General features: G+C 41.6%; 1 protein-coding gene across 1 annotated transcript in view; it reads left to right on the top strand.

The window, feature by feature from the left end:
- The first annotated feature begins 391 nt into the window (after window positions 1–391).
- Window positions 392–13,672, top strand: part of myocd (myocardin) — a 34,600-nt gene continuing 21,319 nt past the window's right edge. The window contains exons 1-2 of the mRNA XM_051939120.1: window positions 392–787; window positions 6,193–6,258. Coding sequence (XP_051795080.1) covers window positions 733–787; window positions 6,193–6,258 — 121 coding nt within the window. The 5' untranslated portion in view covers window positions 392–732. The remainder of the gene's footprint in view (window positions 788–6,192; window positions 6,259–13,672) is intronic.

Below are 13,672 nucleotides of genomic sequence, written 5' to 3'. Positions count from 1 at the left end.
TATGTGTATTTCCAGACTCACTAAAATACGACATTCATTTCACAAATTAAGTCAATGTTGATGCATGATTACATATTATTTTAGATGGAGGAATGAAGTGAAAGTGGCTCCATTCCTGCTTTTCCTACTTTTACCCTCCTGTCTGTACAGCTGCTCCACTATCTGCCTCTGAGTCTCTATCTTGATCCTTTTCTCCCATCTGACTCGCTCTCTGTCCACTCTAATGACAGTCAGCAGGACTGATAGGCAGATATATATACACTGGTGGCAAGGGAGGAAGAAGTCATCAGCCAAACCCTGTCCTGCCTCCGGGCTCTAGCAGGCGGGGCTTGGAGGAAACCCTGGCCAGTCAGCCCCTCCCCGAGCAGGGCATATCTCTGTGTGCTGTCCCTGGCCCTGCTCAGAGCTCTCTGCTAGATGGGACCAAAGCCTCATCGGGCTGCAGACTCAAACACTCCCACATCAGCTACTGAGGCAGAACAGGAGGAGGGAAGGAGCAGACAGAGTGGAAGGGTCCTGCTAGTGTGCACGCTAGTTTAGAGACACAGTACAAGACAGCCAGAGTGTGTTTCTTTTTTCATACTCCAGTCTTCCTCTAGAGCTGTTGATGAAGCAGGCTGGCCCAGCTCCATCCCATCTCAGTCTGGGGTCCAGAGGTGGTCGGCGGGGTCCAGGGGTGTACCGCTTCTTTATTTTGCAACTTTTGAACACTGGAACTGTACTGTAAGCATTATGACTCTTCTGGGCTCTGAACACTCCATACTGATACGAAGCAAGTTTAGATCAGGTAAGTCTAGTGATGACTGACATGTAACTCTTTTCTCCTCTGTTATCAATGTGTGCACTCTCAGTTTGTTACTGAATCCGCTCTGTGTACAGCTGTGTTTATTCTCCTAAGCCTCGCAAACAGTTTGTCTGCCAACATTTGGCATTTACAAGCAATCCCGTGTGCATTATGTCATTCATCTGTCTTCATGGATGAGTTGTGTTGACACTTCCAATGTGCTCCTCAGTAACACCAGCCCAGTGACAGGCGTGTGTAATATTCTGCTGGCATGTGATGGCACAAGGAATACCAGAGGGAGGCCAGAAAAAGTCAGAAATCCTCCCACGTACCGAGCCTAGCAACGCACCCTGTCACAGTGTGATGGATTTAAAGCTGGGTGTGTACTTTGATGTTTGTCCGCCTCCTCGTAAATACACGACATGTGAGGGTGATGTCTCGGGCAGGTTAGTGCACTTGTTCCGTGTCAGCCCCTAACCTGCTGCTGCTGCTAAAGGGAAGCAAGCCAGACTTTCTCTGTGGCTCTGATAAAGGGAGATCAGACAGTGGAGAAGGGTCAGAGGTTATCTAAATATGGCTGCATTGGAAGCTGATGATACATGTGTGTCTGTACCTGAGCATATCAAAGAGCGAGGGAGGGTTCTGGCTACAGCACTGATTTAAACTCCCCCTAACTCACATCAGATGTTGGGGCTTTGCATCCATCTGTCTCCTTAACGTACAAGCTCTTTAATTCCATCACTGTGTCTTCCTCATTCACACACACACTTTGGGAGTCTGTATTTTGAAGATGCACTCTGTGAGCCTGAGCATGTGTTTGCACTGTACCACTACAGGGTGTGTAGTCTGACCAACACTGCCACCTCTCTGAGGAAAATGAAACTGATGGTGGCAACAACAGCGGCTCAGCTGCTGTGAAGCTTGATATACATCCGTAAACAGCAGCTCATCCTGCTGTGAATGTACAAACTGGTGGCTACGGCGGCTCTGGTTCTCACTTCCAGTTTGCCAGTGAGCTGTAATTGCGTTCCAGAAATGGCAGGCTAAATGATGCTTTTCCTTTGAGTTGTTTAGAGCCCATCAGCGGGGTGGGAAATGACCCCAGGCGCTCCGGGGAACATGGGTGGGTGGATTTGCGGCATTCAAAGGAGCAGGAGGCTTTAACGGAGGTGGCTCAGGATCTGTGTTGCTCTAACCCTCTTGCTTTAGCTGGTTAATATGGCACAGATGTAGAAATATGACCTTTACAGTATAGTAAAGTCTGCTTGATGTTACAGTCCTCAGACTGTAACATCAAGTCTGATTACTGTCTGGATTACTGCCAGGTGATATAAGTTACAAGCAACATGACTGCTTGATCTAATTTATGAGCGAGTGAGTGAAATATTGTGCATAAGCAAGACAAAATTAATTGTAAATCTCTGCGTGATAACTGCTGATGACAGGGGGAGTCACAGATGCTCTGGCCATCCAGATTTACAGTTTTCTTTAAGCTGCAGCGTCTTGAACTACATTCAGCGCCCTGTGAAACCCACCGACAGCCGCCTCTTTTACACTATGCCTGAGCTACATTATCAAACCCATGGGAACTGCTGCTGCTGCTTGGTTGAAGCTAAAAGGAAAGATAAAGATCTCATTTAAGTGCTCCCCACAGGCCGCAGAATGTTTTGTGAGTGTGTTACTGACTAGTTCTCATGCCGATTTGATTAACAGCTCAAACGGCTGCAGCCCGTGCTCGTCAGCTCACTGCCATTACATAACAGTATGACAGAAGCGTCAAATAGAAGTTGGGACAAAACCACAAAGTGCTAGCCACATGTTCACCAGACACCTGTTTGGACAAGCTACCACACCAAGTCCAGTAAGAACATAACCATGCTGTCTGATTTCGCCTGAGTTGCCGACGATTAAATAGGAAATAATGAAAATGAATCATTCTGGTGTTGTTTTTGCAATTGTTTCACTGAAATCTGACTTACTGTATTGTCAGAGCTGATCACACACAAGTGAGGCAGCAGAGACAACATAAATGAACTGAATAATAACTCTCTCAGCGCACTTTACTAGCAAATTGTGTTTGAATGAATTAGGATCACCTATTTTCATTCAAATATTTTCTTTAACAAAGCAGCAACCTCAGCTAGCGTTTATAATCCAGTGCTTGTCATTTTAACCAAACCTTTCATAAATAAAAAAGCTTTTGAGACCAAAAAAAATAAATAAAAAATGTACTGACAGGTTCTACATCTCTGGTAATACCTCTGACAAAGCTGGTAATAACTCATAATAGAAGAGATTAACCCAAGACACCCGCCGCTGACAATGAACGGCACTCTGGCAACACATAAAAAACATGTGCCTCATTTTTTGTATTCAAGTGAGTTTTTTTCCATCTTCAACACAAATCTGCATCAGCCTGCTATCCCACTGTTGATTATAAGTCACAGTGGATGGAGCGGCTCCAGAAACTGTACCTTAATGGTGGAGTGTTGGCTCTCCTGCACATAGACTCTGGCTCACGTTCACAAATTTGACTCTAACTGTCCAAGAGCATGAGAATAAAATATAGGCGTTCTGTTTTAAGGTGGATTTTCACTTTATGCGGAGGTATTAGACTAAAATAAACCTAATACTTCATTCAGGAATACCTGTTTATTAGAAGTTATACAGTCATGATCATACATCTGTCGCAAACACATTCCTGTTTGTGCAGAGAGAAAGTTCAGGAGAATTCATTTTACAAATGCAACCAGTCTCTTTAGCGAAGGTGTTGGAGTTTTATGTGTAAAAGTGCGGAGTTATTATTACCCCGTTTCTTTCTCATGTGGTGGCTGTGAACGTGTGAGGCACAGGAGGACAATAAATCAGAGTATCACTCCGCCGGCCTATGTAATTATCACCACTTCACCAGTGCAAGCCAGGCCCAATGATAATTTATTTACACTATAAATCTGAAAACTTGTAAATGTGGCTGTGGATTTGTATGTCCTTTGTTGTCAAGAAAGCCCAAGTCGAAACAAATGTCTTCAGTTTCAAAGTCAACAGTGAGAGAGGCAGAGTACGGTTCAGTGATCTGTGATTACACAGCCTGCCTCTGCTCCGCTTTCTATAACATGAACGCTGTGCAATCAAGACAGGCAAGCCTTTGGTCTGAGCAAAACTTTTTGGGGAGAACGAGCAGATTATATGGCAGCTGCTGTGCTTTTTCAGGCCGAATTATTGATAACCTGTCAGTAAACATAATACAGAGCAGTTACATTTGAGTTTACACCTGGCCTTTTCCAAGAAAATAAGAGACAAAACCTGCATGTCTGGAGAAGATTAAGGCCGTTAACTCGCTGTTACGTTAGCCTGTCACAGTAGTTTGCTAGCGGCACGAACACTGAACCAAAAAAAAAAAATGCCAGTTTTACAGCAAAGGTTTTGTCTTTGTGGGTTGTGCTTGAATTACAAATCACGTAATATCAATTCAGACAGTAATACAGTTACATTTAATTTGTGCCCCATCTTTAACCTGCACATGTGTATTTCAGTGCTTAACAAGTGAGGAGCTAAATTCAGAGTCACTCTGCAAAATAAGCTAACCTAAAATTAAGGTTGTTAGTGGACTTGAAACACGCATAGTAACTCTCACAACACGATTTTCACCCCAGAAAAACCCTAACATATGACAATTACACTGAGAATTGTTAAAAGCATGTTAAGTAAACATAAACCAGACCAACAAAAAGCTAAAATCAAAGTTGCTTTGGAAAACTGAGACTAAAAGCTGCATTTAAATTCACTCACAGAAGAGACAAAGTCTGCGTGTATCTATATTTATCAGATTAGCATGTTAGCGGCACCAACAGTTTCTAGAGAAAAGAAACATTTAGTTCAAGATTCAGCTCTGTTTGGACTATCAACTTAATTCAAACTAGATATTAAAAAAAAGAATCTAATTATATGATTTTATTTTGCATATGAATTTATATTACATTATCAGATTAGCTTGATGACAGCAAGCATAACAGAAAAATACTTTTTAGTGTAGCTGAAGATTAGGCGACATGGGTTATAATATGAATAAGTGAACATACAATGTATGTAAGTGTTAGCTCTATTAATCTAGACCCAACAATCAAACTGAGCATATTTTGAAGAGGGAAACAATCTTCAAGAACCACGAAAAACAAGTCCAGTTGCCTTCCACTGAAACATTTATACTCAATTACATGGCTGCTGCTTCATTTTTCAGAGAATTATTATTAACCTTTTCAATAAACATAACAGAGCAACAAGCATCCTTTAATTTAAGATCAAAGAAGCTTTACATAATTATTTGACACTAACAGTTATTTCACTTGTCATCTTAGCTCACCAAAGTCACCAAAACTTGACAAAAAAACTTTCTTTGACAGAAGTTCTATCAGTTGCATGTTTTGGTCAGCTTCCAGTCAGCAACTAATGGCTGCATTTGCTCTGTGTGATGTTGCGACCAGAAGGTCACAACCTCCTCATCCTTCACCGTAAACTAAAGCAGATGTCAGATGAAGAGAAGGGCCTGGTGTTACATAATGGAGGTGATCTCCCACGAGAGACCCATGCTGTGGCGCCCGAGCTCGCTGACATCCAGTCAAGCTGCAAAGAAAGTTGTTAGATTGCATCAAAGCTGGAAGGTTTGAGGAAATTCATAAAACGCTTGATCGTAGCCAGAGCTGTGCGAATATATAAACCACCTGAGCGAGATAATTAACAATAGGGCAGACAGGCAGAAAATGATTAGAGCCTTACAGGAAAGGAGGAACATTTCATACTTGTGTGTCAGATCCAGGATCTAACAAAGAGACCTTCAGATAAGCGGCCGGGAGGAGAAGCACACACAGACAAAGAAAGAGAAAGAAAGCAAAAAGAGTCACAGACATGAGCTGAGCAACAGACATGGAGGAGGCTCTGTGTTTACGAGCCACCTAGACCACTTCTGCACACACACAGAGCGAAGAAGAAGAGTGTGCACGCGCCGCAGACCACACACTGCTGCACAGATCTGTTTAAAAGCCAGGAGCTGTGTTTATCATTCCCTACATCCTGCTCGCAGAAATATTTGTGAGCAAGCAGTGTTGTTTTCTGTGCGTATGTGTGTGTATGTGTTTTGTATGCATACGTGTACATAGACACATGCATATATGTGCATGTGCGACATTGGGATCACATTGACATAAGTAGCTTTTTTCATTCCAACCAGTAAAACTATTCTAAAGCAAGCTACGAGTTGGATTAATGAAGCAGCATTTAAAGCTGGTTGAATTCTCAGTCTCTTCCTGCTTTTTTCTCTGTCCCTCACCTGTCTCTCCACTTCTCTTTCCCATCTTTCCTTTGCTATTCTCCTCTGTCTGCCCTCCTCCTCCTCCCCCCCCCCCCAACCTCAGTCCTACAGTTAAGACTTCAGCAGAGGAGGACACGAGAGCAGCTGGCAGACCAAGGCATCATGCCTCGTGAGTAACACCTTCCAGCACTGAGTTGCCGCACATGCAGACACACACACACACACACACACACACACACACACATACACACACACACACCTCCGCTTACATGCCTTTAGACGACAGTGTGACATGGATAGAGGAGAAAAGTATGAGAAAATATCAAACTTTGGCTTAATTCAGACACGCCAGCGAAAGTTTCCCCTGCTATTTTGTGTTTAGGAAATGTAGGCTTTATTGGTGTAGGTGTCATTCTGCTTCCACACAGATACAGTTAATGGTGTTTATGGTTCTTCAGACACCAAAATATTACAAAATTCAACAGCAACCTACCTTCCCAGCAACGATGCCCCTGTTGTGAAACGTTTTTTGCTGTAACTACTTTTTAGTTGTGCTAGCTTTGTGGCTTATTAAATGACATCTTTGTTTAGTGCCATGGGAAAAGGAACTATTTCACAATGATCTGGGGGGTCTGACACACTCATTTCATTTGTTGCCTTGTGAAGATATGCAACGTCCCATAGAGATTGGAGCAGAATTGTCCTTTTTTGCTGTTTGTTCTTTACCACCTGGGGGCAGCAGAACAGACAGATCAGTATGGGATCAGATTTAGTCACAGAAAAACATCTTAAATGTCAAATAAAAATAGGAGTTTGAGAGAGAATGGGAGTTACAGAAACACAAAGAAAAGGTGACATACTTTAACTTGTTCCATGACACTTATCCAGGTTGTTTTCTCCTGGCTAAATCCTTCCTTGTGTTGTATCTACTCTCAGATGTACGTCACTTTGGATAAAAGTGTCTGCTAAATGAAACTGTAGAACTGTAGAAAAATCATCTCGAAAGTAAAAGTTACAAATTGAACACAAGTTATGTGTGTAATTGTAAAAACCACTGGTCTACAGTTCACCATTTCTTTCTCATTGATCAGAATTTTTCCCTCTTACATTTGACACAACCCTCTTGCATGGGCTTTTGCCAGTCTTCTACATGTGTCCGCTTCTCTCCTGCTCTCTGTGCTCTGTGTATTTTAATGTGGCCAAATTCCCCATAAAGGTTGCTCTGATTAACATTTTTTTTTCTGTTTATGTTGTCAGATGATGGAATGAGTTTGAAATAGCGATTTAGATCTTAACTGGCAGTCCTTCGCAAGTTGCTCCTCTGCAAAATTAAAGCTAGCGACAGCACAGCCTCCATCTGTGTAACACTGAATGGGTCTGTCACTCAAAAAATCATGGAGCGATGGGGGCGCACCCCTAAAAACATACAAAAGTGTGAGGTTTGTGTCAGAACTGCAAAGTCAGACAACACAAATGAGAGAGCTGGCAGCATAACTACAAAGTCAACAATGAGGAAAAAACTCTGATAAAAAACTGGGAAATTCGTTTTTGCTTTAGTGACTTTAATTCTCTCTCAAATTCTTATTTGTAATAAGTGTTATTTGATAATATTGTGACATACATCTGATTTCACCCAATGTTGTTTTGGCAATTTTTTAGTAAAAAGTTAGATATTTCACATCAAGTACTAACAGAGCAATCAGTTGTCTTTCTTCTTTTAGCTTCCTTTATCTCTCCATGAACTCCTGAGAAAAGCAACTGGCTCTTTAGTTTCCGCCTGCATCAATATATTCATGAATTTATGGCTAACTTTGTCGGGTGTTGGGTGTAAAACACACAGTGGTGTTAATGATAATCAAGAGACTGAAGCAAAACATTAAGGTTACCGGTTTTCTATGCTGTTAAACCAAAACAATGAGCTGAAAGATTCTAAAATATGACATAGTGTTGAGGTGAAGTGAAAGATAAATCTCTCTGAGTTTATCTCCACCAGAGATTCCTTTAACCCTCAAGCGACCGAGTGGGGTCATTTATGATCCCAGCCATATAATTATATTGGTCGTTTTTATATCTTTTATCTGAAAAATGTTTCCTACCATGAATTTGTCAATCTACTTGTCCTACAGCTGCTCATAGTTTTTTGTAGAGATCGGCCAACTGTTGTGACAAAGATAATGGAAACTTTTCTGGGGTCACTTATGACCCCAGAAAGAGGTTTTTCACTATTGTAGGCCTTAGTTTTATTTATTTATTTTTACCTCTAATTGCTATATTTCAGTGTTTTGCAGTGCACTATAGCTGGTACACCTACATTTATAGCCACAGCTGCCCTGGGGCAGACTGACTGGCTGCCAATCCACTCCTACAACCCCTCTGACCACCACCAGCATTACACAACAAACACATTCATACACCAGTGTAAGTGGCAGCACTGGAGGTAAGGTGGGTAAAGTGTCTTGCATTGGACGAACGGCTCTGCCACCTGAGCCACAGCCGCCCCTAATCTAAATACTTCTCTGCATGTTACATTTCACACATACAGACAAGATGTTTGTGTAGATTTGATTTACTATTGAGGAAACAAAAGGAATAAAGTTTTAAAAGAAGTGGCAGACAAAGCGTGTCTAAATAAATGTTATTGCGTTCTTACAATGCATCATATTGTTCATATGGTTTTACTTTAGCTCTGAGTCAAAAATGATTAAAATCCATGAATAATAAAAGAGGGTTATTTTAGAATATCCATCTTAAAATGCAGTGGAGTGGAATAGGTAAGAAAGCACAAAAAGAGGCACTAAAGTAGACATATTCCTGAGTAAAATATAGCGGGGTCATAAATGACCCCCGTCGGTCATTTTAGTGGCTAAAATAGCTTGGTCGCTTGAGGGTTAACAGTACACCCGGTCATTTGAGGGAGCTAGAAGCAGAGCGGTGCTTCAAATTTACACCATTCTTGAAAACACAAACTTTGAACCCATTTTTCTCAAAAACATCAGAAAGTGGGTTGGACCGCCATTTCTTCTATTGTTAGTGGAAAAATATTTATCGTTGAAGCTTTAAATTTTCATTCATATATTAGAAAAACTAAAGAAGATCTACGCTTTTGAGTGGTTGTGAGGGAAAATGGCATGGACATTGCAGCCCACTGGGGGAAATATGAGCACTTACTGCATTTTTAAAATTCGCACTTTAATTGTAGGTCACCTTGGCTCAATCAGTATTATTTTGAAAATCTTGGAATCCAGCTGTGAGATGCACCGTTTCATAAAAATCAGATCACTGAGTCTGACGTATTACATGACATGTAGGAAGAAAAGGAAGAGCATAGCTGTGGTTACCTATTGCATGTTTGAAATGAAACCAAATACCAGCTGTTGTTCTGATGAGGCAGAAAGCAGTCAGAAGATACTTTTGCTCAAAAATGCCAGTTTGACCAGTTTTCCATATCACACTGCTGGATGAAAGTGATGCGCCGTCTTCACCCTGAAATCATGCAGCATACGTCAAACTGTGCTAAAGCTGAGATTCTCCTTTACAGACTAAGGACAGACTGAGAGACAGGTAGGAAGAAATGTGAGAGATGCTGAAAAGGGAGTCAGATCCAAACTCTGGAGATGGATAAATCTATAGGTAGTGACAGATAAAAGGTGGACACAGGAAAAGCAGGTGGATATGCACCACCGTTCAAAAGTTTGGGGTTGGCAGAGACAATGTCATGTTTTCCATGAAAAGTCACACTTTTATTCATGTGCTAACATAATTGCACAAGGCTTTTCTAATCATCAATGAGCCTTTCTACACCATTAGGAAACACAATGCACCATTAGAACACAGAAGTGATGGTTGCTGGAAATGGGCCTCTGGACCCCTATGGAGATATTCCATTAAAAATCAGCCGTTTCCAGCTGGAATAGTCATTTACCACATTAATAATATCTAGACTGAATTTCTGATTCATTCGATGTTATCACTGAAAAAAACAGCTTTTCTTTCAAAAATAAGAACAATTCTTAAGGACCCTAAACTTTTGAACAGCAGTGTATGTATCTAACCGCCTGAGAGAGACACTCAGTGAACCTGCAGCCAGCGAGTACACCAACAAGTCAGTGAGTGACCGCAGAGGAATGCTCTTGTGCTGGAAGAGGCTCTCGACCTAAGAAGAAACAGCAACTGCCAGATTCACAGAGACTGTACCTGTTTACAGCAGAGCGCTGCATCAAAGCAGAGGCACGCCCAAACTGGATAACATGGAGCGCGAGCTGCCATTTATAAGACAGAGACTTTGTAGTCTGAATGTCACATCAGTCACAGTGATGAGAACACATGGACCTGAGTGCTCTGAGCGTCCTCTTAAATCCTCACTGTTGCTGTGATTAATAGCCGTTCGCATTGTGCAGGTCAGGATAGCGCTGTAATGTTTGTAGTGATTTTGTTTAGCTTTGACTGCCAACACACGGCACATGAGAAATAAATTTTCAATATTCAAGAGAAAGCAGTTAGTTCAGTGGGAGACATTACACAGCAGACAGCCACTTATAAACTGAGATTTTATCTCTTCTTGTTTCTTTAAAGCAACGCTGTGTCATCTTGGCAAACATGGGAGCAGTGAGCAGTGCCAGTGTATTTTTTTTTTTTCGGTTCCTCGCCTGCAGGAACAACAAGGGGACTGGGGGACTTGGACTGCAGGCCGGGGGTTTGTTGAATGATATCTCTGGCACCGTTTGCCATTTCACAGAGGCTCCAGCCGCCAGATAAACCGCTGGTAAGTGTGCGGGGGAACGGAATCCAGAGGCCCGGAGAGGCCCTATCAGTTTCTAGGAGTCTGTCACAGATAAGGCAACAAGGAGAAATGCAATTGGCCAGCATGACTCCAAAAAAGAAATTTCAATTGGCTGTTTATCTCCTGATTGCAGGCGGTGGAGCAGATGTAAAGGAGGTTGCAAGGACTTGTGTTTGCGCTGTTTGTTAGTGCTTTCCTTAGACTTGCACACTGGATGTTCTTATCACTCCTGAAAACATCATCTGTCCTCTCACGATTTTATGTTCTTTCCCCAAAAATAAGACATTTTTGATGGTGACACACCACCGTCCAGGAGTGATTCTTGATATGCTGGCTGGCTCTGCTGGCTGTGTTATTCCTGCTGGGGAGATGGACACGGCACAGGGTCTGTGTATATATTACCCAGGGAACATCTGGTGTTTATTAGGCTATTCAAGAATCCACCCCAGTCTCTCAGGCCTGACTGGCGTGTGGCCTGCATAGGAGCACACTGTCTGCCTGCCGGCCACAGGTCTGCCTCCACACACACTCATACAATCTAATATTTCCTCATAAAGATAATAGGGCTGGAGCTGCAGGTTTACTGTGCTTTTTGCTGCGTGCATTAAAATGTTCATTTCCACGGCGGCAGCACTTTAACCCTCCGCGGATGGAAACACAAAGGGAATTATTCCTGTCTAATGCACCATACGTCTTGCCTCGTCATGCAGTGTTTACATTCAACAGATACGGTCAGCAGGGATATGTGTTGCAATAGGTTTAAAATGACTTGTATGTTTTAGTGCCGCTGCAGAATGTTTAGAAGGCGGTGAGTCGGCTTCACACTCACCAGATCGTGTTACATTCTGCCCATGCGGCCACAGTGGGACTTGTTTTTAGGCAGTTTGGTTTCAGAGTTTATGCACACTCAGAGCTCAGTGATGTCACATCAGGCCGATCGGAGGCGACGTCCAAGTTCAGAACAGCTGATGATGCCAAAGTGACCACGACTGGCAGCTGATGCTCCCCCACCTCCCCTCTGAGGAAGCCCACTGGATACGAGCTGTTTTACACACCTCCCTCCATCTGTGTGGGCCTCACTACCGCCTGCATTTTATCCAATCGCCCTATTTCCCCTCTATTACTGCCTTTTCTTCCATTCCTCCTTTTATGTTTCATGCTTTACTTCATCTGTCTTTCTACCTGAATTTTTATCCACATAAAATTATTTTCTTTTCTATCCAACCTTTCCTACTTACTCATCATATATACCATTTTAACTTTCTGTCTTCCTTCCCCTCCTCTGTCCCTCTGTTTTTTTAATTCCAGTTTTAATTTCTTGTTCTCTCTTTTCCTTCATTCTAATTTTATTTTTCTTCTGGTCATTTTTTTCGTTTTTTAATTTTGTCTTTTACGTCCTTGCTTATTTATCTTCTTTGCCTGCTCTTTTGGATTTCTTGTTGATGTAATTTATTGTTTTCTTTTGTTATTTCTTTCTTACATCTCTTCTACATATGTTTTCTTTTTTTTCTGCTACTCATAATTTTTGTCATTCCATCCATCCGTGTCCAATGTTCGTATCCTTTCCCAGCATGCAGTGCAAACTAATTCACACTAATATGGATCATTTTCAAGTTACAGCTGAGAAAAAAAAGGCAATCTGTGTTGATCTTTGTTTTCATCCCACGGATAAACCCATTATTTCCTTCTATTTATGACCTTACCATCTTCCTTTTATGTGTTTTGTCCTTCATTTCCCCTCTTCTACATTTTAATATTGCTCCTTCCTTCTGTCTCTTCTTTCTTCCATCCCTTCAGTAACATCTCTGAGATCTTCAAAGTTTCATGAAGAATGATAGATGTCTAATTTGAATGAGAATTAAGAAAAATATTTGCTTTATCTGAAGTTTATAAAGGCTTAATATTGCACGTTAATCTTCACATCATTTCGATAAAAATCTTTTTTTTTTTTAGTTTCTTGTGAAGCATTACATTTCAGATCTGTTTTTCATCAAACAGTAATACTCTCCCTAAGTTGTCCAGCACAAAGCTCAATATCATTCATTTCTCTCTGGCACCCAATCCCATGTCATCCCTTAGAAATATCCCACTAGAATTATATTTGACCAAATAAGTGCTGCTGTTCCTTCTTGCTCTCAGATAATCGAGCTGATTTGGTGTGCTCTCCTCACTGCCGGATAATCAGTCCTGTGAGTGTCGTGGATAGACTGGAGGCCAGGCCAGGTTAGCTTTGGCCCTGATTATTTATCCTGGATTTAACAGAGAGAGATTGTAGAAGGTCAAAAATCTTACCTGCTGCAGCCCTTTAATTACAGCCTCTCCGTTTATTTTTCTAGTACTCAAAGTGTCTGGCTGCACCGGGAGCCGAGCAGCTGAACAGATATTAGAACTGATCCAAAACAGAAATATTGATTATTGAAGGATGAAGGAAGCTGTGAGTGTAGAGTCTGCTGGTTGAATGACTGCTGAATGCGGCGCTGTGCAGATTAATAATAATATGATGATGAAAAAAAATGAGATGGGATGGAGGAACAACTCAAATAAACTTGATTTTACCATGAAATTTGGCTATTAGAGTGGAAAATTGCATACAGAATATAGGATGAAACTGGAGTAAAACCACAATCACATTGTGCTCCAATAGAATATACAATATTCATGTGTTTATGTTTAGATGATCAGAAAATAGAGCATGCTGAGGACTGCAGGGAAATGTTTACTGACATTCATCACCTTAGTACAGACCTGTGTACTGTACTGTTTGAATGTGGGGGGAAATTAGATATTAGATCTGTAGCCATTT

The sequence above is a fragment of the Acanthochromis polyacanthus genome, chromosome 19 (genome assembly GCF_021347895.1).
Source record: "Acanthochromis polyacanthus isolate Apoly-LR-REF ecotype Palm Island chromosome 19, KAUST_Apoly_ChrSc, whole genome shotgun sequence".
NCBI lineage: Eukaryota > Metazoa > Chordata > Actinopteri > Pomacentridae > Acanthochromis > Acanthochromis polyacanthus.
This window is presented reverse-complemented; position numbering and strand designations above follow the sequence as displayed.